The 27,536-nt window shown below is 35.3% G+C and overlaps 2 protein-coding genes across 2 annotated transcripts in view; one reads left to right on the top strand and one right to left on the bottom strand.

Annotated features, from left to right (window-relative positions):
- Positions 1 to 1,207: 1,207 nt before the first annotated feature.
- On the bottom strand, positions 1,208 to 2,131 carry FBXO48 (F-box protein 48). Its single transcript, XM_069495113.1, has 2 exons — positions 1,823 to 2,131; positions 1,208 to 1,369 (listed from the first exon to the last, which is right to left on the bottom strand). The coding sequence occupies exons 1-2, from the start codon at positions 2,129 to 2,131 to the stop codon at positions 1,208 to 1,210; spliced, it is 471 nt and encodes a 156-aa protein (XP_069351214.1).
- A 2,335-nt stretch (positions 2,132 to 4,466) lies between these two features.
- APLF (aprataxin and PNKP like factor) overlaps positions 4,467 to 27,536 on the top strand; it is a 69,921-nt gene continuing 46,851 nt past the window's right edge. The window contains exons 1-5 of the mRNA XM_069494710.1: positions 4,467 to 4,661; positions 14,075 to 14,146; positions 21,975 to 22,147; positions 25,456 to 25,603; positions 25,911 to 26,043. Coding sequence (XP_069350811.1) covers positions 4,566 to 4,661; positions 14,075 to 14,146; positions 21,975 to 22,147; positions 25,456 to 25,603; positions 25,911 to 26,043 — 622 coding nt within the window. The 5' untranslated portion in view covers positions 4,467 to 4,565. The remainder of the gene's footprint in view (positions 4,662 to 14,074; positions 14,147 to 21,974; positions 22,148 to 25,455; positions 25,604 to 25,910; positions 26,044 to 27,536) is intronic.

Here is a 27,536-nt window from a genome sequence, read left to right as displayed (position 1 = left end):
TAAACCACAGTTTTAACACATTTTAAAATAGTTTTACAATTGACAATTCAATCTGATTCCACTGAAACGGAAATTTTAAAGTTATTGAAATGCAAATTTATTATTCATTTAAACTCATTGCTATTAATTTCACTTAGCTAGTCTTCCTATGATTGTAGTTGTCTGTTACCTAGTGAATCTTTAAGTTAGTTTCTTCAAGTGGCTTCCTGAATTTTTAAATTATTAAGCTAAAAATACCAATCAAAATCCATCATTTAAAGTACTGCAATATATTAACACAAATACAAGAAACAATACAGTTTCAAATGACATTATCAGTATATTATCTTATAAAATAACATTTCATTATTTTCCACATTACAATAAAACCAGAAAAATATATTTCAATAAAGTACAAAATAAAAATAAAGCTTTACTTTTATAATATTTTCTACTTTATTTTCTTTTAGATGTTAAACATGAAAAAGGTGAACAACAAAAAATGAATGAAGATACACATTTTGCAACCTAAGAGTCATTTTACTTATTTATTTATTTAAAACAGACTTTATTTTTAGAATAGTTTTAGGTTCAAAACAAAATTGGCCAGATTATTTTTACTTCAATAGATTTAGGGGGGGGTATAAGTGTTTTTTGTTACATGAAAGAATCATATAATAGTAAAGTCTGGGCTCTTAGTGTATCTGTCACCAGAATAGTACATTGCATCCCCAGAGGTAGATTTTTATCCCTCAGTGGCTCCCAACCTACCCCCTTCTTAGTTTTCAATATCCATTACACCACTTTATGACCATATATACCCTTCGTTTAGCTCCCACTTGTAAGTGAGAACACGTGGTGATTGTTTTTCCATTCCAGAGATACGTCATTTAGAATCATGGTCTCTAGTTCCATCCAAGTTGCTGCAAAAGACTTATTTCATTCCTTTTTATGCGTGAGTATTACTCCATGGTGTGTATATACCACATTTACTTTATCTACTCCTCGGTTGATGGGCACTTAGGTTGATTCCATATATTTGCAATTGTGAATTGTGCTGCGATAAACATTCGGGTCCAGGTGCTTTCTTTGTAAAATGACCTCTTTTCCTTTGGGTAGATGCTCAGTAGTGGGATTGCTGGATTGAATTGCATCATTTGAGTTACTGTTTCAATTGCACATGGGAGGTGCTCAAAATCACAAAAGTTACTGTTTGTGATTTTTCTGCTTATCTTTCCAGTTCTGCTTCTAGAATTTCTCCCCATGTATCTGCATCCATTGGGTACATAATTTTTTCTGGTAGGCTAGTGGGAGAACGTATGTTGCTGTATCTGCCACTAAGCCATTCATATTTCACTTTACTCTTCCGGTAATTCCTCTCCAGTGTTACCTGAAAGAGGTAAATCATCATCATTAAAAAAGATTGTAGTGAGTGGTTGGTTAGTGAGTTTGTTTAAAACAGAGAAGCTGATTGATAGGGCTAAAAAGATTAAGTATTTACATTGATATACACATATATTAATAAATTTGTGTGCGTATGTATATGTGTATGTATACAGAGTTCACTGAAGATCGTGGACAAAGTGCAAAGAAGTAGTCAATTTCTTAAGAGGAAAGTTCCTGAATTTAGAATTTAAAAAATGCAAAAGGATGAATGATAGTGTGGAAACAGTGTGGTTAGCAGGAAAAGACTAATAACTGAACTTTATTTCCAAAAGTCAACATGCTCTGCAGGTTCTTCTGCATATGCAAGCCTATCCCCTCCAAGCAGAAGTTAGAATTGGCTCAAATCTGCTACCACAGCGCCATCAGAAACACTGCAGACACCAAAGATTAAACTTACCCTCCAGGAATAACCGCTTTCTAGATCGTCATCTATTTCTCTTGGGCACACAGCTCTTACAGTCAAGCACTGAGGTTTCCATAAGGAGGAGTCACTGTTTTTTATTACATTATTCCAGCTCGTGCATGTCAATGAAGCCCTGCACAAACTCTGAATGTCTAGCAGACTGAAAATTCGTAAAGTGACTTCTAGAGGCAGCATTTCAACAAAGTTGTTTTGACTCTCATTTTTTTTCCTCTTAGCATCCACAGAGTTCAATTCTATGTCAGAAACTCTTGAATTATTGTTCTTCTTGGAGTTTTTCTTCATAACTTGATGTTTTAGTAAATTATCCTCATATGTAATCTAAAAGGCAAAGTTTAAACATATTCAGTCTTTTCAAATCAGACAATAAATCCTACTCTGAGTCAGATATTTTTGAGGTATGATTTAAAGAACTTTAACTTATTTGACTTTAGTTTCTTAATTTGTAAAATGGGCCAATGCTGCTCCTTTCTTGCAAGGATTAACAGGGCTGATGTGTAAAACATCTAGCGATGCTACACCTGAATACATGGGAAGTGCTCAACACATGGTATTTCTCTTCTTTTTAAATGTTTTTAGCAAATGGATTTGTTTCTAAACATTTTGGGGTTCCCCCCCCACAAAGAACATTATCTAAAAAGAGAAATGATTCTCCGTATCAGACCATATTTATTGAGTTTAGTAGTAGCAATAACTACTGTGTGAACACATTCAAGTATTTATTGAAAGTACTTTTGAAAATGTGTATGAGTCAATCCTATTAAACTTCTGAATGCTTGTTATCTGTGGGAACTGAAGCCTTGTCCTTAAGTGCTTCATCTGCAATTTGTGACTTAATCATAAAGCTGCTGGACTCTTAATTGTTTACATAAGAATTGTTTATCTACTTGTACTTAATAGGTAGGTGCTCACATTTGACACAAACACTACCTGAAATGGACAGGAGGATAAGATATGGGTTAAGACACAAAGTCTCAAATACTAAATTCGATTATAAGATTAGTGTTTTAGAAATGGCCCCTTGAAGTTATCCTACATGCATAGTTAATTTTGAGCCAAGGATAACAGTCACAAAGGCCATCAAGCAACAGTTAGTAACAACTATAAACAATGATTATAACTCAGCTAAGTATGGCATGTGACTCAAGATTTAAAGCCCAGTTTCAGTTAATTTACCTAAGGTAAATTGTGTGGGCTTTCAAAATCAGAGGAAAGCATGGCTGGGTACATCACCACCCTTGAGCTACTTTTACATATAAAGACATCTCATATTTACTTAAAATCACTTTATTCCATTTTGCACTTCCTTTTATAACAGGGGTTGGCTGTACAGGAGGGAGTTTAAGATACAGCTAAATACTTCTTTTACTCAGCTAATAACAATTCCCTTTTCCAGATGTGCTACCCAGCCATATGTTTCTGGATTTGCCAAGACCACGGTGGCTCCCATTCATTAGGTTGTTTTTGATCCAAATTAGCTCTGGTGGTTTGCATTGTAATGCCTGTGTTCAATAGAGGATTTCCTCTTGAGGGTTTGGGGAAGTAAGAAAGTAAACTAGTAAAAACAAAAGTATGAAGTCAAGAGCAAGTTTTCCCCACATACATTGGCTCCTCCCACCGTCGATAAAAAACAAAACCAAAGCCAAATCGCTATGTTATTAGGAGAATGTGACAGTGTATTTAATGTTTGCTACTTCTCCCAGGATCTCACTGGTGGAATAAAATTCTTCATCCCGTTACAGGAATTCCACAGAAGGCAAATGAAGGCTTTTGAATTTAACAGGAGATATCCTGGGGAGGTTCTTAGTTTTGTCTGGGTGCCTGAAAACTACCCCTCTTCTGCCCTTTCTCTTTTATGAACCGAGCTTTGCTGAATTACTCTCCAGTTAGGTAAGGGCTCGTCCCCCTTTCAACTGTTACTAGGAGAGACGGATCAAACGGGAGGCAAAGCTGTCAGGGGGACGGGGAGGCCCCACCCCGTCCGGAGCCCGCAGATCGCGGGTAACTACCCCACGTCCCGTCTGAACCACCCTCCTAGTTTGCCTCACTCAGGCTGCAGATGCTTTAGTCCCTAGGACTCGAGACAGTGACAAGTAAACAACAATGACAACCGTCAGCACTGACTGTCACCAAGGCTCCAGGCTGCTGAGTGGAGGCTGTGCTTGCGCCCAGGGCGCGCCCGCGAGCTAGCCGGCGCTGACAACTACACCTGCGGAAAGGGAAGACCCTCCTACCTAGTGGGCCGGCCGCGATGGCTTTTCCTTTCGCTATTTAAATCCTCCGAAATTCGAATCCTTGCGCACAGTTCTTCCCCGCCCCACGGAAACTCTAGCCCCGCCTTGCTGACGCGAACTCGCGCAGGCGCAGGGGCGCACTGCCTTCTGGGATCGGTAGTTTCTCCTGGGCGGCTCAGCTCGGGAAAGGAGGGGAAGGAAGGCGCCAGGGACTACAAGGTCCGGCGTCCCCCAAACCTGGTGGGCGGTGAGACGGGGTGGGGAGGGGTTTAAACAATAACTTTGAGGCGGTGTGATGGGGGAATCCCCGACTGCGTCACTGGGCTGGGTAGAGGGGCGGTTCTCCGGAGGCCAGGACTGGGCACTGCCGAGAGGAGTCCTCACTGTCCGCTTCCCCCGTGTTTTTCCTGGGGCCTGGGCAAGCTCCGCGCGTGTCTGTGGAAGGCGGAAACGGCTGCTGTCTCCCGCGCCGTTCTTCGCCCGCGATGTTCGGGGGCTTCGAGCTGCAGCCGCAGGACGGGGGCCCCCGGGTGGCCCTGGCGCCCGGGGAGACCGTGATTGGCCGCGGGCCGCTGCTAGGAGTAAGTGTGGGAGGGGGCTCGGCGGACCCCGAGAGCCACAGGGAGGTCGTTGCTGACTCCTGAGGCCCTGGCCTGATTCCCCACCACGCCAGTCCTGCCTGTCTGGATTTTGGAAGTTTGGGGCAGCACGTTTTTCAGTCAACTTTAATCAACTCACAAACATTTCTTTATGTTGCCTTTAAAAAACACTGTATTATCGTCGTCATCTTATTCAGGGGTTGGCAAACTAGGACCCAGAGGCCAAATCCAGCCTGATTTTGTATGGATTCATGAACTAAGAATGATTCTTAAATGTAAAAATGTAAAATGTAAACAAACAAAAAACCTATTGGCCCTTCAGTCAGAATAGTTGCTCCAAGGGTCGAGGAAACTGCGTCTCGTTTAAAGCCTAAAACATTTACAGTACTATCCGGCCCTTTACAGAAAAAGTGTGCCAGGCAGTGAACTTCTCTCTTCTAGGCTAATTTCTTTTAAACTTCAGACTCCTTTGCGGGGCTGTGTGAGCCTTACTTTTATTATAATAGGCTTTTTTAGTCATATTAGTAGCTACCCCTGAAGTCGTGTCTATGGTCTTCCATTCATTGATGTAAGGAGACTCTATGTTTATCAAGTTCTTTAATCCTTTCAGAACCCTATGAACCAGGTATTTTTATTATCCTCATTGTTCGGGTGAAAAAATTGAGCCACAGATCTGTTTTCTTAGAAGTTATACAAAAGCTTGTGGATTCCTAGTGACACTAAGCTAAATATTCTCTACCCTGGGAGGTTTAGGAGTTAGAAAATTTGCATATTGCATGAGGGAATCCTATGGATCTCTTCCTAAGTGCATCTATTTTTTTTTCTTCTTAACATTCAGCGTTTCTTGTTTAGTGCCCATTTTGTGCAGAACATTTTGCAGATCCTACCCCTGTGGGGTATACAAAGATCAATAAGACATGGGGCCCTGGAGGAGTTTCCCTTGGGACTGGTGTGACAGACTCGTGTCAGTGAGCTAACACAAGGAGTAAGGAGTGTGGACTGTTATCCTGGTTAACATCCAGTGTTTAAATGGGATCAATGGTATTAGCCTTAGGAGCCTTCTGGGAGCAGGAAAAGAAATGGTAATTTAAGGTTGTCCTGTGGAAGTAGATCCTAAAGGGTTGAGTGTATGTATATATACATGTATATGTAGTAAGGTTATTGGGAAAGTAGAAGTTCACATGCTGTTTATTTTTTTACTGGGCAAGTGATTATTTAAATGTTTACATAATATCTTGTTACTTTTCTCCATAGTTTATTAGTTTATGCAAACATTTGAAATAACTGCCTGGGAGGTTTTATTTTCTTTTTTCTTTTAAATATGTAGGTTAGAATCTATTAATAGAATATGTGCTTCATCTAGTAATTGTATGTCTGGTAACTAAGGACTTTTTGACTTGCTTAAGAAATTGTGTCACCAGTAGAGTACTGTGGGTCTGGTTAAAAGACAAGTGAATTTTGGGCCTGTGTTTTATAAACATGTGACAGGTTGCAGACTCTTTCAATGTTCGTAGCTTATTCTTTGTGTTTTAGGCTTGCTAATGTGAGATGAGCCTATTTGGTTTCTGTTTTTTAAAATGGTAAGGAATAGAAAGTTGGTCAACTACCTGGTCAGGATTTTGTTTTTACTTTTTAAATAAGTATTCACTGATGAGATTCTATTGCCAAGTTTGGCAGATATCAGAGTGGTTATGAATGACATCCTAAATGCATTGAAGGAAAAATTTGAAGAACAAACAAACCACTCTGTGGCTTTTTAGATTTTGGAGCTGACATCTACACTTGTTTCTTCTCTGCAGTGTTTAAAACACAATATAAGGGCTAATGTTTCAAACAACAGCAATTCCATTCAGTATTTTTTTTTTTTTTTTTTTTTTTGTAGTGTGAGAGAGCAAAGACTTAGTTGTAAGTGGGAAAACTCAGGAAGTTCACTGTAAATTTGTATATATCTGAAATGGTTAATATTAATAAGCATGATTTTTGAACTCTCTTACTTAACTGGCTATGTTATTCTGAGGCAAGTTTCACAAACCTTGATGGCTACACAAGGATAAAAGTTTGTAATTCTAATGTGTAAACCAGTCTTGGTAATATTAATAATTTAACAATGCAAATGTCTTTATATCTTTACAGTGGCAAGAGAACACAGCAGAGAGGAAACCTGCCACTTAGAGCAGAGCATAGTGAAATGTAATCTTTCTTGTGCCCTATACTTTCATGGGAGTTATCAGAGAACCCCAGGTCTAATTTTACTAGATTTTAATTCTGTTTTATGATTGGCATCAATTAAAAGGTTTTACAGCAGGATGAATCTCCCAAGAACTATCCTGGATAACAGTAACCAGTCCCAAAGGTTACATATTATATGATTCCATTTATATAACATTATTGAAATGCCAAAATTATAAAAGTGGAGAATAGGTTAGTGGTTTCCAAGGGTTAAAGAAGTGGGCAGGAAGCATAAGGGAATTGGATAAGGCTACAAAATAGCAACATGAACATGAGGGATTCTTGTGATGATGGAAATATTCTGTATCTAGACTGTATCACTATCAGTATCCTTGTTTGATATATTGTACTGTAATTTTGTAAGATATTACCATTGGGGGAAACTGGGTAAATGGCACAGGAGGTCTTTTTGTATAATATCTTTCAACTATATATCAATCTACAATTATCTTGAATAAAAAATTTAATTTAAAAAGGTTTTGTAGGCCAGGCATGCTGCTCACATCTGTAATCCTAGCACTCTGGGAGGCCGAGGCGGGAGGATTGCTTGAGCTCAGGAGTTCGAGACCAGCCTTAGCAAGAGTGAGACTCTGTCTCTACTAAAAACAGAAAAAATAAGCGGGGTGTGGTGGCGTGAGCCTGTAGTCCCAGCTACTTGGGAGGCTGAGACAGGAGGATCACCTGAGCCCAGGAGTTTGAGGTTGCTGTGAGCTATGATGATGCCACTGCACTCTAGCTGGAGTGACAGAGCAAAACTCTGTCTCAAAAACAAAACAAAACAAAACAAAACAAAAAGTTTTGCAGTACAGCATCTCAAGCAACAGAGTGCTGTTAGGCCAAATTATTCACTTCATGGTTTTGCTTTAATTAAAGCTGATTACACTCTTAAATGAAATCTTTCCAATTTCAAATTAGTCTTAAATCTGTTTTGACAGCAGAGATTTTTGAAACACATTTCTTTATGATCTATTTTCCTCCAAGGAATAGGATAGCATCAGGTATTTACTGAGACATTCTCAATGCAGATGTAATTGAATCCACTGATTTGCTTAAAAAGATAAGTGGCCCTGGTTAGGGTACAGGGAAGGTCATTGGCTTCAGTATAGACTCTTCAGGTGGCATCAGTTCATCACTTCCAAGAATGTTGTAAGTGTTCCACAACATTTACACAAAGTATCCACTCTATGACCTGGCAACCCTGTACTTTAACTTCTTCTTTTTTTTTTTTTTTTTTTATTTCATCTTGTTATGGGGGATACAGAATTGCAGGTTACATACGTTGCTCCTGTACCGCCTTTCCCCCCAAGTCAGAGCTCCAGGCGTGTCTGTTCCCCAGGTCATGCACATTGCACCCATCATGAGGTATATATCCCTCCCTTCCCCACCCCCCCTTCCCGAGTCAGCACCTTCAAGTGTTGCCACTCCCCAAACGGTGCGCAATGCACTCATTGTGTAGGCATACCCCCATCCCCTCCCCCACCCCCCACCTCAGTCTGATATCCAATTGGTGTCGTTCCCAGATTTGTATTTAGGTGATGATCAGGGAAACCAATTTTCTGGTGAGTACATGTGATGCTTGTTTTTCCATTCTTGGGATACTTCACTTAATATAATGGGTTCCAACTCTCTCCAGGAGAACCATAGAGATGTTATATCTTCATCATTCCTTATAGCTACTTTAACTTCTTGTTGCAGAATCCTACTGGCTGTCCTGGCATGCTTTTCCTACTTGGTCCAACACTGTTTCTTCCCAGCCACCTCTTTTATTTCTAGGTTTGCCCTTCCCTCCTTTAATTATTTAGCCTAGTACCAATGCCTGGCACATAGTAGGCGTTCAACACATGATATCTTCCTTCAACTTCTACATTTTAGCCTCTCATTCACTTTGCCCTCAAAAAAAGCTTAATTGTGACTTACTTAGATGTGAAAAAGGATATCACCAAGTTTTGAAGTGAATTTAAACATAGTAAAGAAGCAGTGTTACCAGTTGCTTCAGCTTAAGGAGCAACATTCATAATGAATTAGATATTAACATTTTTCCTATTTTGTTGATTGATAATTTACCAAATTCAGAAAATAGTTGATAAATACACAAGGGCCGTCCGGAAAGTATCCAGCCATGTAATATGAGAAATTATATTACCAGTGGCTGGATACTTTCTGGACAGCCCTCGTATGCTATGGTTGGATGGGAGGGCGTATAGGAGAAGGGAAGGTGAAGGAGAAGCAAGCCCTTGCTCTCAAGAAACATATAGTGTAATAGGTGTGAGAGACGTATAAGCAAGTGACTAAATAGGGTTACAACCTCAAATGGGGACACTGGAACCAGGCAGGCACTTTGAGTGAGTGAAGTGGGAGGAAGTTAAAGACCAACACAAGGATAATGATAAATGACAATAGTTCTGCCTCAGTTTGGGAAGGCCACAAGGAGAGGGATCTCCAAAGCAGTTCCTGCTACTTGCTCCTGTTCCCATCTGGTAACGGTATGATATTTTTTCCAGAGCAGTAGGAAATCTGGATTTTTAGATATAATCCCTGATTTTTAAAAGGTCACATTGAATGAAAACTTTTGTTTCAATCCCATGAGCCAAATGGAATGATGTTACATGGTACAGAGCAGTATACGAAGGAACCCACAGTGAAGATGAGGGATCAGGAAAAGCTTCTTGAACTTGGTGGCATATCGAGCTGGACTTTGAAGTGTCAGGACAGTTAGAATTTTGGTAGATGGAGAGTGGGTAGGAGGTAGGGAAGGGCCCTTCAGGCTAAATGAATGTATGGTTTAAGGCTCTAAAGTTCCAAGTGTATGGCATATTGGATAGTTGGTTGAGTACTGATGAATCTTGTAGGATAATCACATTACATCAATGATCCCATTTAACTTTTACAAATACTGCTTTTTTGTATATTAGTTTTTTAAAATAAACTTTATTGAGCAGTTTTAGGTTTACAGAAATACTGTAGAAAGTACAGAGTATTCCCATATATCCCCTGCCCTCACACATGCACAACCTTCTCTACTATCAGTGTCCGACACCAGTGTGGTGTTATGTTTGTCACAATTGATGAATCCACATTGACACAACATTATCATCCAGACTCCATAGTTTACACTAGGGTTAACTCTTGGTATTGTACATTCAATGGGTTTTGACAAATGTATAATAACAGATATCCATTATTGCAGCATCATACAGAATAGTTCCACTGCCCTAAAAATCTCCTGTGCCTATTTATCCCTCCCTCCACTGAACCCCTGGCAGCCATGAACTTTTTACCATCTCCATAGTTTTGCCTTTTACAGAATTTTATAGAGTTGGAATCATGTAGTATGTAGCCTTGTCAGATTTCACTTATTAATATGCATTTAAAGTTCCTTCATGCCTTTTCATGGCTTGATAGCTCATTTCTTTTTGGTGATGAGTAATATTCCATTATCTGGATGAACTACAGTTTATCCATTTACCTACCAAAGGCCATCTTGGTTGCTTCTGATTTTTGGCAGTTTTGGATAATGCTGCTATAAACATTCATGTGCAAGTTTTGGGCGGATGTGAGTTTTCAACTCATTTGGGTAAATACTAAGGAGCACAGTTGCTGGATTGTATATTAAAAGTGTTTAGTTTTGTAAGAAAATGCCAAACTGTCTTCCAAAGTGGCTGTACTATTTGCATTCCCACCAGCAATGAATGAGAGTTCTTGTTGCTGGCCACCATTGTCAGAATTTGTTGTTATCACTGTTGTGGATTTTGGCCACTGTAATAGATGCGTAACGAACCACTTTTCATGTATATATTCTGAGTGGAAAAAAAATACAGCAATTAACAGAGAAGACTTCTGTGACAAAATGTGTGGGATTTCTCCCCACCAATAAGCAAGCAATCAGTTCTGCAGTGGACACCAATTGGGTGTCCTCTAACTCAATTCACTTCTGAAATTATCTACCTGGAGACAGCTTCAGATCCCCCAAGTTGAGGGCTCAGTCCCCAAGACTTCCTCCCACTTTGGATGCCAGTTGCAAGCCCCAGGTTGTTTTACCTGTGCTTCTGACTGACCTGCTATAAATCAGGGATCCTATGGCCCCCTCTTTGGGTTTGATTAATTTGTTAGAGCAGCTCACAGAACTCAGGGAAATACCTATACTTACTGGTTTATTATAAAGAATGTTACAAAGAATACAGATGAGATGCACAGGATGAGATATGGGAAAGGGTGCAGAGCTTCTGTGCCCTCCCAGTTGTGCCAACCTCCAAGAACCTCTGTGTGTTCAGTTATTTGGAAGCTCTCCTAACCTTGACCCTTTTGGGTTCTTATGGAGGCATCATTACATAGTCATGATTGATTAAACCATTGGCCTTCAGTGATCAACTTAACCTTTGGCTCTTCTTCCCTCCCTGGAGGTTGGGAGGTGGGGCTGAAAATTCCAACCCTCACATATTAATTAATTTAATAAGAATGTATTGGATATTCACTCTGCACAAGGGGCAGTGATAGGCTGTTAAATAAAGCAGGTCTTTGGATCTTTAGGATAAACTATATGTTACCTCTTCCTCACCCCTCCTCCATACCCCTATCCTGAAATTAAAATATTTTAATGATAATTTATTAAACTTTTAAGATTCCCATTGAGAAAGCATAAATGATTATCATGCAGCTTGTTCTATTTAGAGGTTTGGTTTAAAGGTGTCTTATAACTAAATGTCTGAATGATGTTAATTTCAAAGACGCTTTAAAGCACTTTTTTTGTATTCTAGAGATTTGCAGTTTATAATGAAAGTACACTGTCATGAAATCATTTGTCCACTAGGGGTCACATTATACTTTTGTATTCCTTTAAATATCTTTATCTTTGTACTGTCAGTGAAGCCTACTCCAAAGAAAGATGGGAGATAGGAAAAGTCCATAACTACTTCCTGCAAAAATATAGTTTAAAAAAGGAAAGAAAGAAACCTAAAATGGGCTGTTATAGTAACTATCATACATCATGGTTTTATATTTGACAGCTTATTACTCTGTTAGAAAATTGGTTTGTATTATTGAGGTAACAATGAGATTTTGATATGCAAGTTAGAAATAGGAACTTCTTACTCCCGGCCACAGAATAATTTGAACTTCTTGAAATTATTTTTGAATGATCACATGTAGGTGTAGTCATGCATGAGTGTTTTTCTCATGTGTGTTATCTATTTTTATAAATAAGAGTGGATTTGGAGTACTGCCTACCTGAAGAATGACCTGCTCAAGTGTCTTAGTCTGTTTTGTGTTGCTATAAAGGAATAACTGAGACTGGGTAATTTATACAGAAAAAAAGGTTTATGTGGCTCACAATTCTGCTGGCTGGAAGATTGGGCATCTGGCGAAAGCCTCAGGTTGCAGCAAAGGAGAGCTGCAGAGATGACATGGTGAGAGAGGAAGAGAGAGAGAGAGAGAGAGAAGGTGCCAGGCTCTGTTTAACAACCAGTTCTGGTGGGACTAATGAGAGTGAGAACTCACTCACCCCTCCTACCCAGGGAAGGCATGATTAATCTATTCATGAGGGATCTAACCCCCATTACCCAAATGCCTCCCTTTAGGCCCCATCTCCAGCATAAGGGATCAAATTTTAACAAGAGATTTGGGGGGTAAACATCCAAACTATAGCACCAAGTTACTTGACTTCTCTGGGCTTTCTATTTTTATTTTTAATATGTGAATTATGAATAATAGCTGTGACAGTGTTATGGTGAGTCTTAATGTTTAAATGAAAGTTCTATGCAAATGATAAACTCAGTTATCAGATACCTGCCATTGTTAAGGTACATTCTGGGAAAAATAAAGGAATCTTTAAATTTCTACCCTTTTTCTGATAGAAAAGATTATTAGTTTATATTTACTTCTCTGAAATAGCCATTGTATTTTATAGTAGTAGTATATATATAATGTGTGTGTATATATATAGTAGTATATAGTATAGTAGTATACGATATAGTATAGTATTATTTAAATAATAGATGTGTTTTAAATGAACTATCTTTAAGATATTTTATTTTAGCAAATGTTCTAAAAATTAACTTTAGTTTGTGAAAAATGCATTTGTGTGGTACTCATTCTGATGCTTGATGTTACTATTTGTATATAGTCACAGCCCTAAGTGTGTAACTGCTATCTAGTTAAAAAAAATGAGTACTGTTTCCTGGCAGTTTCACATTTTTGCAAAACTAATGGGTTTAATTGAATTTATGTGTTACCATGTTCTGTTTTTCCTGATAATTTTAGTCCTGATGTGGATAATGACAGAATTCAAATGCTAGATACTAAGGTAACCAAGAGATGAATCAGGTAATTATGGTGTTAAGTGAAATTGGTGCTTAACATGCTTTCATTATGTATAAGCTGCAAATAAAAAAGGTAATATTAACTATTGTGTTTACAGTGAAAAGAAGAAGGGTTGATTAGCATTTTCAGCATTTAAAGTACAAATAATTTTTGAACTTTGGAATGCAGCAAAGATTGCGAGCATATATAGAACACCACCTTAAAACAGGAAGCAAATATTAAAAAAATGCTAATTTCTTCTTCGCTGTAAATATTTGTTTTTCACTCTTCCCCTTCCTGCCTTCCTGATCTCTTAACTGCTACTGATGGCCTCAGAGCATAAAGTGCAGTTCTGCCTGATCTGGGCCTGCCTGACCCCAAAGCCTGTATAGTCAGACTGTTTATATTTACCAGATTACCTCCTTTTAGAACCTTTATCATTATAACATACTATATATTTCTTGTATTTGAAATGTTTCATAAGTACTTATGATGTAGATATTCTCTCATTTTTTGAGTTTTATTGGTAAAAATCCCCAGTAGGTGTCTGTTATGAATGGAAACTATTATGTAAGGTTTTGGGATCTCAAGCTTGAGTCTTGGCTATTGTGTAAGGTTTTGGGATCTCAAGCTTGAGTCTTGGCTCTGTCATTTACTCTTCCATGACTTTGGGCAGGTCTCTGAATCTCTGAGTTTCATTATTTGTTAAAGGAAGACAGTTATTTCAATATACAGTTGTTGAATGAATGATACATTTAATAAATAGCCTTCTGATTTCAGAAACATTGCTAAGGGCTTTGTTTGCTTGTTTGTTTTGTTGTTTTTTAAGGAGGTGGTTATGCTTGAAATTTTAATTTTTTTTCCCTCTGTAGATAACAGACAAGAGAGTATCCAGAAGACATGCCATTCTTGAGGTGGTGGGTGGTCAGCTTCGAATCAAACCGGTAAATATGTTATTAATGATTTATTTTAACTTTATATCTCTTACCCTTTGAGTTCCTGATTGGAGGTGCTTATTTTCTCAGGTTATGGAAATAGGGAATTAATGTCAGAGTATATCCTTCTCATTGCCAGAAGATAATTAGGAGGTAAAGATCTAAACTATTAAAACTGTATCTTCTCATAGGACAATGCTACATTTACACAGTTAGAATTTTTTTTTTTTTTTGAGACAGAGTCTCACTTTGTTGCCTAGGATGAAGTGCAGTGGTACAATCATAGCGTACTCAAACTCCTTGGCTAAAGCCAAGCAATTCTCCCATTTCAGCCTCCTGAGTAGCTGGGACTATAGGCATGTACCACCACACTCGCCTAATTTTTAAAAAATTTTTGTAGAGATGAGGTCTTGCTATTTTGCCCTGGCTGGTCTTGAGCTCCTGGCCTCAAGTGATCCTCCCGCCTTGCTTGGGACTCAGTAATCCCAAAGTGTTGAGATTATAGCCGTGAGCCACCATGCCTGGCCATTAGTTGGAATTTTAATGAAAGATGACTGCCAGTTAATGTATATATTATGATTTTGTTTATAACTAGATGTTCCAAATAAGATCCCATAAGAAAGCCCATAATTATGTAATGGTTGGTTGGTTGAGGTAGGGTAAGTAAGGACCACAGTTGCTGAAATGTTATAGGGTTGTATTTTTACAAATTTATTTATCTCTGTATGTGGAGTTGAATATTTCTAAAATTTAGACCTTGTTCAACTTCAGGGTTTTAAAAATAATTTTAATTTGAAAATTTATGTTGAGGGCTAGACTTTTTGAATTGTGTGCTTCATAGTTTACTGATACAGAATTACTGATGATTTGTAGGGACAGCTAGTTTCCAGGAATATAGTCTGTAGTTACTCCCTTTCATTTGCAGAATCTATTGTATAGGAGAATGAAATATGTGTGTGAGGGTCCATTTATTTTGGACTAGATGGTGTGGTGGTAAACTTATTATTATGGAATTAAATTCATTAATTTATAACATTTTTAAATCGATTTGTATTTTCATCTTTTATGTACAGCTGCCTGTCCTGTTCTTTTCTTTACACAGAGAGTACTTCCTTTTATTACCCTATGTTAAATTATTCCCAGATTTGAAAAGCATCTATTTAATTGTACTGGGAAATTTTTTGACTAAGCTGAATTCACTCTATCTTAACCTTGAATAAATAATTTTTAAAAAGCTTTGTGTCTCATTCTTACTCTGCATTGTCTTAGTGTTAATATCTGTAGTCAGCACTCCTGTGGGAACCCTTGTATTTACCATTAAGTTATTCATCTCTGGATCTTCTCCAACTTTCTTATTCTTCTTAGCTGAGACTTACTGCATGATAAACTTGAGTAAAGGAACTCTGACAAATCTTTGTATCCCTAGTATTTAGCATGATGCCTAGCACATAGTAGATAATTAATATTTGTGGAATGCATGAGTATGTGTTGTGGTGGGGACTATATGTAGCATTTCTAGGACTGGCGACATCACAGATTTTTACAAAAGTATGTTATTTTCTAGTACTGAATTTCTAACACCATTCTAATGAACTACCATGGCCTAAAATAAAGAAGGTTTTTGCTGTTGTTACTAAACATATTAAAGGAAAGAATATAGGGATCTCTAAATTCTTATCCACCTTTGCAAAATAGCAATTATGGCTATTAATACACCTGGTTCCTCAAGTGAAAGATCTGTGACTTAATGCAGACTTTCTATAAGATTTAGATTCACTCCTTTTTAATTCACGTTAATGAAAAGAGGAACCCATAGTTAGTACTTATTCTTTGATAGGTATATCATGTAACTAGTCTTTGATGATTGAATTTCTGGTTTTTTGTTTTATTTTTTAATACCAGAGCAGAGAATTTCAGCTACTGGAGTAGGTTTATAGACATTTGTGGATTTGTATTGTTAATATTCAAATCCTGCTGATAACTATATATGCAGTTATCACAGAAAATAATGAATAATACTTTTTACTCCACTTATAAAGGCAACTTGATTAATTCCTATGACTCCTATTGTTTTTGCAGCTTTGCTTGTGCTCCAAGTGTTATCTGAAAAATTTGTAGTAGCAGAATATTTGTAAATAGTGAAATGATCCATTTTAAGAAATCAGCACATTTATTTGTGAGCAAGTTAATCAACCGAATTGTGAACAACTGAATGAATATCAGGTTTTCTCTTCACACACTTTATTTACTCAATGCTAAGAAGAAGGCTTTATAACAGAATTCACATGGCATTACATTTTTATATATAAAAAATAGGGCATTAGAAAAACATCATATTTACTAATGCATGAATATTTTAAACTTCTTTGCATTTTTTCTCAGTTGTTAATCAAGGACATTTATACTTAAAAACTAGAATGTTTTCCAGATTGGCTTAATAAAGGTGCTTAGTTGGAGTTGTGTAGATCCTTGGATGAAAAGTATTCAGATAGATTTTTTACTTCTGTGGCTATTGAGAGGTGTACTAATAATATAAAATAAGTATGCCTAAACTAAAGGTGATTTTATTAGTGAAAAATGCTCTCTTTGGGTTAAATTTTATCCAGTATGTAGTGGGCCAAATTTCTATGTGGGATTTTAGTAATGTTCAGTTAAAAGAAGGCTCCTTTTTGAAAATACTCTTCCTCTTTCTGGATCTTTAATTAGACAGAACTCAGATCATAAAACAATTGTGTAAACATTAACAAGTGTCTTTTGTACACCAAACTGTAGTAAATGTAATATTAGAAGCTAGAACAAAAATTCCTCATAAGATTATAGATATAATTATAAAATTTGGAATGATAAAGTATATTTAAATTATGCCTGTGTTTATATTTATCTTTGAAATATTATTTAGTATAATTTTACTGTCTAGTAAATGTGACTTTTATACATAGGAGAAAGGTAAATATTTTGTACCCTTTTCTTGGTACCCTTTTTTTTTTTTTGACAATTTAGAATGTCATGGCTTCTGGAGAATGTCTGATCTTGCATGGTAAGCAAGTTGTAGAATGAGAATTAGAACTCAGATTCTTTGAATCCTGTGCAGTAATTTTTTTCATTATATTATGTTTCCCACGTGAGGATTCTCTTGTCATTTGGTGTTCTCTTGTTTAAAAAAAGCTTTTTGAAGTTAAAACTAATTGATGATTTATCTTAATAAGAAGTTCTATTGCCTTCAGTTGAATAAAATTTTAGAACTGAAAACAACTTTCGATTCAGACTTACATATATAGAAATTTGATTTGGGCCAGGGCAGGTGTTGCATATCAATGGGAAAGAGGATTTTTTATTGATAAGTGGTGCTGGGACAGTTTGTTATGTGTTGGGAAAAAAATTACACCTCTACTGCAAACCGTACCCAAAAATCTATTCCAGGTGGATTAAATGTGAAAGTCTAAACTATGAAACTGTTAAACTATAGGAAAAAAACCCTTATGACTCCAGAATTGAGAAGGGTTTTTAAATGGAATATGATGAACAGAAACCATAAATGAAAGATTGAAAAATGCCAATTAAATTAAAATTAGGAAGCTTTGTTTGTCAAGACACTGTAGTGAAAATGAAAAATGCAACAGGTACAAGATATTTAAAACACATGTCATTGGCAGAGCAGACTATATAACAAATGCCTTTAATCCATGAGAAAAAGGTAAATAATCCAGCAGAAAAATAGGTGAAGACTTGAGTTGCATATTATAAAAGTAGAAACCTGACTGTCTGTCTAATAAACATGAAAAGCTGTTAAACCTCCTTATTAAGTGGAGAAATGCAAGTGAAACCACAATGAGATACCATTTGACACCCAACAGATTGGCAAAAATGAAAAAGTCTAGCGATTTCAAATATTGGTGAGGATATAGAACAACTGGAATGGTTATAAACTGCCGGTGGGAGCTTAGATGGTACAGCCACCTTGGAAAATAGGTCAACATCATTTTTTCAAGATGAAGACATGTTCGCTACAAGCTCCTTACACACATGTGCACTAAGAGGTAGATGAAAGAAACTGCATAGCAATATTGTATAGCAAAGCTGTATAGCAAAGATACTAGAAGCAACATAAATTTCCATGAATAGTAGAACCGATAAATACACTGTAATATATTTATATAATGAAATATACCACGGCAGTCAAGGTAAATAAATTACAGTGAAAACATGAAAAACATGGATTAAAATTTAGAACATAATATTGAATGATAAAATCAGGCATTGGAAAAATATATATACTATGAATACATTTATATAAAATTTGAAATCCTACAAAATAAGCAATATATTTAGGGTCATAAACAAAAGTAGTAAAATTATAGAGAAAAGCAAGGAGTGATAAACAAAAATCAAGATAATTATTACCTTGAGGGAATTGAAAAGAGATTAGGATAAGGAAAGGTTCACAAGGGACCTTGAAGGAAATGGTAAAATTCATGTTCTTAAATGGAGTGGTGAGTCCACACATAATGCCTTACATGTACTATTATGTCTTTAAAGAATTATTATGACACATTTATGACATGCTGGTATAAAGGATAACACATTATACTGCAGTTACTTCTGTGATGCCAAATTACCAAACACTGGAAGACCTGAAAAAGTGTATTTGTTTTTAAGGAAATGTACAACTGTAGTACTAGAATTTGATTATTATTTTAGAAAAGTAATTGAATTTTGAGTTTTATCCCAAGAATTATGTTTACAGTATGCTACTTGAAGGAAAGCTGCATCTTGGTCTTGGCTATATATATATATGTGTGTGTGTGTGTGTGTGTGTGTGTGTTTTGGTCTATGTACTGCTTGATTTCTTATTTATTAATATATTAATATAGTTTCAATAAAATGCCTATTCTCTTGAAATAGATTTATTTGTTCAGCTACTTATTGTAGATAAAAGATACAACTTAGAGAAATTTAGAAAAGTTCTAAAACTGACTTTAATTGTTAATGGAAGTTTTAAGATCTTGAAAATGAGAATGAGATTGACAGGTGACTTCTGCTTCATTCATTTTATCTTAAATATGTGCTAAATGTGTGTTAAATATCATTTATCCTCTGTTCCCTGATCTGTCACAAATTCTTTGATAAAGCAAGTTATATATACAACTATAATAAAATGTTGAAAGAGAAATTTTAGTTAAGAAAACTTTATAAAATTATATAAATGAATATAGCAAATGTTTTGTTATGATGTTCCTTTCTGTATGCTATATACTCCAAATTATGTTTAAGTGAATAAATGTTTTCTGCTTTCCTTTAATTTGGAAATCAAACCTACCACCAAATAAAAAGATAGCTTTGACAATGATAGTTGAATGCAATCAGGGCAATTACTAATTTATACTTTTGAATTGCATGAATTTCTGTCTTTTTTCCCTCTAATATTTCTCCTTTAAAAAATGTTCTAGCTCTTGAGCAGTTCTCGGAAATAGCTAGCTCATGAGGAGATGATGTTAGCTTTTTTATGTGTCATTTAAACTTAATCTACAGTCTGGTATCAGCAGGAAGAAAAGGCATTATAAAGGCAAACTGACGATGTTCTCTGTAAATGACTGTGTTGCCAGTGGTTGGTTATATCCTCAGGGTGGATTCATAGCTGCTGGTGCTTTTATTTCATTTTAATAAAATCTTACTCATTTTGGTTCTTGGATGATTGGGGCAGGAGCTCTATAGCTACATATAAATTCCAGATTTCTTTTTGTTTGGTATTGATCCTCAAAATATATATCTTTGGGTTTGTTGTATTTTTTCTGTTGCACAGAATTTCTGAGTTGTTATTGTTTTTATTCACATGAAATTATGAATGTACTTGGAGAATATCTGGAAAATACTATAATAGCCTTTAGCCTTTCCGTAACTGATTTTTTTTTAAAAAAAAGCTTTCCAAATTTAAAAAAACGCACTGAAAATAAAGGTACCTTTTTGAGGGGTACACATCAATCTTGCTTTAATATTTAATGATAACTCTAAGAGAAAGCTATAGAAAATTGATTTGTATTTTAGTTCCATTTCTTCAGGGATAATGCATCCTTTGCACCACTTCTAAAGTTATAGCACATCTAAGTTTGCATTTATAATCCCAAGGATATGTTAAAAGGCACACACCAATAATATGTCTCTCATATAGGTAGCTTATATTGTTTAAATCACTGTGGGTTTGGGTTTGCTATTATTTTTGTCCTTGTCTACTTTTAGAATCAAAGTTAAACTTGTCTCATTGAAGGAATTGGGGATCTTTCCATCTTTTTCTGGTCACAAGAAGAGTTGGATATTCAGAAAGATCTTTAAATCCACTAAGGTCTGGTTTTGGGAAGGGTTGGAAAGATTTTAAATTATTGATTGCATTTTTGAAATATAGGTCCAATCTGATCTCCTTTTATAATTAAATACTTTCAAATAAGCCACATATACATACATATAACCATATTTTTTTTTTAAAAAAGTCAGTTTGGTGTTATTAGTTGTCAATTCTGGCCATATTTACAAATGTATTGGTATAAAGTATTGACAATATTCTGTTATTTTTCAAGTGTTTTTTTTTTTTTATGTAACTATGTCATTGTTTTCATTTCAAATTTTTTATGTGTATGTCTTCTCCCTTTTTGCTAGACTTTTGTCTACTTTATAACTTTTTAAAAACTATCTTTTGGACTTCTAGTACATGTACCATTTTAGTTGGAGTACATATAGTTTGATTTTTTAACTTATTCAGTAAGTAGTATATATTTAGGTTTAAGTTGAAGGATCAAACATTAGACTTTTCTTAGCATGTAATTTTTGCTTTTAGTTCTGGGATCTCTTGTATGGACAGTTTTAGGAAACGGGAAAGATGATCATGGACCACAGTCATCGGTTCCCTTTCTTTGTGGCTGGATTTGCTAATTGCCCAATATTTAACCACCTATAATTTAAATGCTAAATGATTTCAGCTGAGGAAAAAGTACTCTTCTTTCTTATATGTCTTAGTTGGTTTTGTGCTGCTGTAACAGAACGCCTGAAATTGGGTAATTTATAATGAATGGACATTTATTTGGCTAACAGTTCTGGAACCTGGGAAGTCTAAGATCAGGGAGCCATTATCTGGTGAGGGCCTTCCTGCTGCATCATAACATGGCAGAAGTCATCACATGGTGAGAGAGCACATGTAAGAGAGTGCACAAGAGATGGCTGAAATTGCATTTATGACAAACCCATTCTTGAGATAACAAACCCACTCCAGAGATAATGAACCTTCTTTCATAATAACATTAATCTATTTATGAGAACCAATCCCTTATGGCCCCATGACCCCTTATATGTCCCACCTCACAGCACTGTTGAATTGGGGATTAAGTTTCTAACACATGAACTTTTGGGGGACACATTCAAACCGTAGCTCCATAGTGTCTTAATTTTTAATTGTAGTAAGAAATTATTAGGAGAAAATAAGTGGCAAAGAAGCTAGTCATTATCAGGGGGTTAGTGCATTTTGGATATAAAAGGTGGGGGATTCAGCTTCTATACTGAGAATTATTTTTAATGTTTCTCTTTCCAATGTCCGGTTGTCTCTATTAAGCAAATAGAAGAAATCTTTTAACCAGTTAATTGATAACTTTGTTTTTTTCTTTGATTCCTGAAGAAATGGGAGGTATATTACAACTTTTTTCTCTTTTATATATAAAAAATAATTATGGTACTTATATAAGTGCCAGGTTTATTAAACTTAACTTGTTTTGATACCAAAATTCATATTTAGTTGTATTTTGTCATAATTTTGAGATACAACATTACTGTACTATATTCTTTCTTTATTTGATAGATACACACAAATCCATGTTTTTATCAGTCTTCTGAGAAGAGCCAGCTCTTACCACTGAAGACAAATCTATGGTGCTGGTTGAATCCTGGAGATAGTTTTTCTTTGTTAGTTGACAAATACATTTTCCGTGTTATGTCTACACACTCTGAAATGGACATGGAATGTACCTTAAGGTAAGGTTGTCTGATGAAATGAGAGTAAGTGATGATTTTTATAATCTAATTCCTTAGCCATCACAAATGCATGTGTGTGTGTGTTTTTCTAGAAAATATTTGACTTTGGAAACTTATTATTCCTCAATAGTGATTGCTCCCATATGTGGTGTCTTTTACCATTTTGTTTGAAATGTATTTCCCATCTAACAGTAACCAAGATAGTTAATTTGAAATTGAGTACATTTTCTTCATTTTTTTTAGCTTTTTAAATTTTATTAAGTTATTAACTTCTGACTTAAAATACATTTATATAACTCCTCTTTCTTATAAAATAGCAGAAAATATAGCATAGAGAAACTGAGGAAATGAGGTATTAGAATAAACATACTGATATCTGAGGTATGGTTAAAATTCATACACTAGTTTTTTGAGTTAGTCCTGAGGAGGTCATTTGGCTTTGTTAGATTTTAAATTATAGAATGGGTAAACTAGACCTGTAGAAGTAGGGTGGACACAATCATACAGACTTATTTCCAGAATATCTAAAGAATTATTATAACTCAACAATGTGAAGGCAAACAACTCAATTTAAAAAGCACAACTGATTTGAATAGACATTTCTCCAAAGAAGGTGACAAATGGGCATAAGAACATGAAAAGATGTTCTAAATCATTAGTCATAGGGAAATGCAAATTGAAATCACCTATCTACTAGGATGGCCATAATCAAAAAGATAATAGCAAATGTTGGTGAGGATGTGGAGAATTTGGAACTCTTTGTACATTGTGGTGGGGCTGTAAAATGATATAGTCTCCTTGGAACATATTCTGGCAGTTCCTCAAAATTAAAATTACTGTATAGACCAGCAATTCCATTCCTAGGTCTATACCCAAAAGAATTGAAAACATACATCCACATAAAAACTTGTACATGGATGGTCACAGTAGCATTATTCATAATAGCCCAAAAGTGGAAACAACCCAGATGTTTAGCAACTGTTGCATGTATAAACAAATGTGGTGTATTCGTACGGAATATTACTCAGCCATAAAAAAGAATGAAATACTGATATATGCTACAACATGGATGAGTCTTGAAACACGCTAAGTGAATGAACCCAGATGTACAAGGCCACATATTGTATGATCTCATTTATATGAAATATCTAGAAAATGTAAATCTTTAGATACAGAAGGTAGGGTAGTGGTTGCCAGGGGCTAGAGGAAGAGGGAACGAGAAGGGACTCCTAATGCATATGGAATTGCTTTTTGAGGTGATATGTTCTAAAATTAGATATTAGTGATAGTTGTACAACTCTGTTAATATACTAAAAACCACTATAGTACACTTGAACAGGATGAATTTTATGGTTATGTGAATTAGTTTTTAATAAAACTATTATAAAAAATAATTACTTTTATTATACCATATTTAGATAAATTTTCAAGTTTTAATTTTTTTATTTAACAAATTCTGGTAATAATGCATTATGAATCCTGTGATAGTTGATTACTCAGCAGTATTTGAAGATAAAAACATCTGTATCACAGTGACAGTATTTGATATTTAAATAATGGTGTAATAGAACAATTTGTACTTTGATTTCTTTTGAACTAAACATTAAATAGAATTTTGTTCTGGGATTGATTTTTTTATTATTACATTTATTTTTTGTAAATATTAACAAAAAATTACCTATGGACTATCGAATGTATATGTATTAGTCTCAAACTTACGCCAGAATAGAAAATAAACTAGAAATGGAATTGACAAAATTGCTTAATTCCTAATACTATAAGTTGTGAAAAGTTAGTGCACTACTCTTGAATGTTTCTTAATATTTTTCAAATTCAGTGTTAAGAAAATTTGAGAAAAAAATCGTAATTTGGAAGTACATCTGTATCTTATGAGTCAGATGGATCTGAGTATTGTAGTAGAATGAGCTTTCTAAGATAGGGCAATCATGTTTTCAAGTCTGTATCCTTAGTGCCTGGCACAGTACCTGACAGATGGTAAGGCACTGTGTTTAAAAGGTGTTCAAAAAATATTTATTGAACAAAAAATGTGGTGCTGCATGGGAATTTAGTTTAAGTAAGTTTTCTCTTTGGGCTGTTTCCTGCCACTGAAATTCAAGTCTGCCTTTGAAGAGATTATTGAAATACTAAAACAAACAAATAAAACAAGCCATTATTTAGACTTTTTTCAACCAGACACATTCTAAAATATTATATCTTCAGTTTTATAAAATTCATGTTTAAGGAGGAACAATTTACAGACAGTATAATTCATCCTTTTTAAATGTACAATTCAATGCACTTTGACAAGTTTTAAGTGCCACAACAATGATATATAGAACATTTCCATTTCCTCAAAATGTTCCCTTATGCCTCTTCGTAGAAAATCCCTTCATTCCACCCCCAATCCCTGGCAACCACTGATCTGATTTCTGTCCCTGTAGCTTTACCCTTTTAGGATGTCATGTAAATGGAATCGTACAATATACCCTTCGTATCTGGCTTCTTTCACTTAGCTAACTGCCTTTGAAATTCATCTGTGTTGTTGCACAGATATCAGTAGTTCATTCCTTTTTATTTTGAGGAGTATTAATCTACATTTTCAGATTTTCAAAAAGATAAATGTGTTGAATCATCTCTATTCAAACATAAGTAATAATGATCCAACTTTGGATGATCTTCCTGCACATTGCAGAGAATATGAGGTAATTGGTTCTGCTAGTATGTTCCACATGTGACCATGGATGTTCCTGTTCCAGAACATTTAGCTTGCAGTTGTACTACGAGTTTGGGATATTTCATAGGTGGCTATGCTGGCCAGAACTCTGGTAGCAGCTATGTATAAACTTAAACTCAGGATTTTCTCAGAATTTTATTTATTTTTTTCTCCAAGAGCCTAACTAGCTTAAGTGATGCCCTTGCAGTTTACATTATCTCTTAGGATGTTGGATTGTGATCTAAATTTTCATGGGCTATCTGACCAAATATTAAATAAGTAAATAGCTTTTAAGCCTTGAGAGAAATGGCTGCCACACAGCTCATAAATAATTGTGGTTTCCAAGCCCATGATTTATAGAGATTAATGTATTTTATGGCAATATCATAGGCAGAAGATGAAGAACATATTTTAGTCTATATGTTTTATTCTAGTATAATATAATCTGCTTTTTTGTTTCTTCTAAGTCTGAGAAAAGGAGCACAACTAATCAGTCAAATGGACTCAGAAGAATCACATTTACAGTGACATGGTTGGCAACAGAAGCATGTTAAATTTAAGTGATTAGAAAACAAATTTCTATTTTGTTTTATAGAAACAGTCAAATGCTTGATGAGGGTGACATACTTAATGAAACACCAAAATCCCCTGTGATTAATTTACCTGATGAGACAACTGGTGACTCACAGCTGGAAAGAAGCACAGAAATAACGGAGACCCAGACTACTGCCATAGAGAGTGTGGTGAGAAATTTAGGTTTTCATCCATCGATAGCATGCATGTTCTCTAAGTTATTTCAAGGGGAGAAATGACAATTTTGCTAGCATTGATCCGCTTTTGCTGTTTTTAAGTTAAGCTCTGGAGAATATCACACTAGTCCAACACTTCCACTAATAGAGATAATGAATTTCTTTGTAAGAAATTTGATTAACTCAGTACACAGTTGGAGATGGATATTTTAATGGTAGTTTTCTGTAAAGTAAATAATTTTATAAATTCATTAAGGATGGATGATTCTTTTTAGTAATTAATATATAGATACCTTTTTAGTCTTTTCTAGGTGAATGTAGAGACTTCAGTAAGCAGCAGCCAGATCTTGCCCAGAGGAAAAGAATCCTTCCTGCTTGGATGTTAGTAGAAAACTTAAGTGATCAGAACCTTTCAGCACCAGACATCAGTGGAGGTAGGTTTTTGTTTCTGCTAATGTTCACTTTCAAGAAAACATTAAACAGACTTTGAAAGTTTTTCTAAACAAACATTATAAACTATATCTATAGAATAGTGGTTGTGTAAGGGCATAGCTTAGCCTAAAATTTTTTTAGGTATATACATGAAGTCTAATTTAAAATATAAGATATTATTTTATGCAGTTTATCAAATACCATCCTAATAATTTTTTTTCATTTGACAAGTACTATTATATGCTAGACCTACATTAATATAGATTTTCAAACAAACATGTTGGCATCATGTCTAAGATAAAAGGCTGGCACAATAAGAGTGTTGAAAATTAACTTAATTAAACAAAAGAGTATCAGATGCACAATGTTATGTGCTGGGGGATTCAAAGAAGATGTGACCTGTGTCCTGATGCAGCTCATTGTCATGGTAGATATCCCAGTGATTTATGTCTTGTTTCAAGATTTTTAAAATCTTATTTAAGCAACTTCTTTATTGGGAAATAACAGAAATGTACTCAGTTTAATTAAAGGGAGATTTGTGACGTTAGTCAGGGTGACTCTCCAAATCCAAGCATAGGACTTATAATCAGGTTTCATGTGAGACAGGCTGTCCCTCCCTTCTTCTCTTCTGTGGACACATGACCTATCTTCTTTTTCTCCCTTTTCGCTGCAAGGGATGGTCATTTCTGTTCACCTGTGACTTATCATATGGGTTTGTCTTTCCTAATTTCTGACATTGGCCAAATTCTCCTCTCCTTAAGCCTTCACTGACTGCCAATTACTGGAATACTCTGACTTTCTACTCCAAATTCTAGATAAAAGAATCTGTTTGGCCCACTTTGAACCACATGGCCCAGGTCCAGGTTTTCTGGGAGAGTGCGGTCAGGAAGGAAATGATAGGTATCTATAACATACACATACATATATTAATATAAAAGTTGGTCAGATACCTATATAAATAGTTTAAAATCTTATTTCTGCCATGTAGTATTACTTTTTTGAAAGTATTAGTAATAGGTCTAGAGATACAATGTTAGAAATGGAACAAATAGAACTTGGGTACTAAAGTGCTTTTTAAAGGTTTTTCTGCATAGTATTATAAAAACTGACTAGAAAAATAGGAAACCTTCCCAAATCTGAACATTGTCTTTTTAATTTTATTTGTGAAAAGTTTCAAAAATAAACTAAAAGGAACAGTACATATACAAGTTTTAGCTATTCTGATGGTGTGCAGTGGTACCTTATTGTGTATTTACATAAGCTTTTTAAGTGTACAACTCTGCATTTATTTATTTGCATATTGATGTTGTATATTATGATTTTGTTAAACTGGTGTATTAGTTCTGGTAGCTTTTTTTATAGATATTTTGTGATTTTCTATGTAGACAATATTGTCTGTGAATAGAGACAGTTTTACTTCTTCCTTCCCAATGTGTATGCCTTTTGTTTCTTTTCTTTTCTTTCTTTGTTTTTGTCCCCTCGTAATTGCATTGTC

Source organism: Eulemur rufifrons, chromosome 19 (assembly GCF_041146395.1).
Source record: "Eulemur rufifrons isolate Redbay chromosome 19, OSU_ERuf_1, whole genome shotgun sequence".
Classification (NCBI taxonomy): domain Eukaryota; kingdom Metazoa; phylum Chordata; class Mammalia; order Primates; family Lemuridae; genus Eulemur; species Eulemur rufifrons.
The sequence above is the reverse complement of the archived record's forward strand: the minus strand, read 5'-3'. Positions and strand labels throughout refer to the sequence as shown.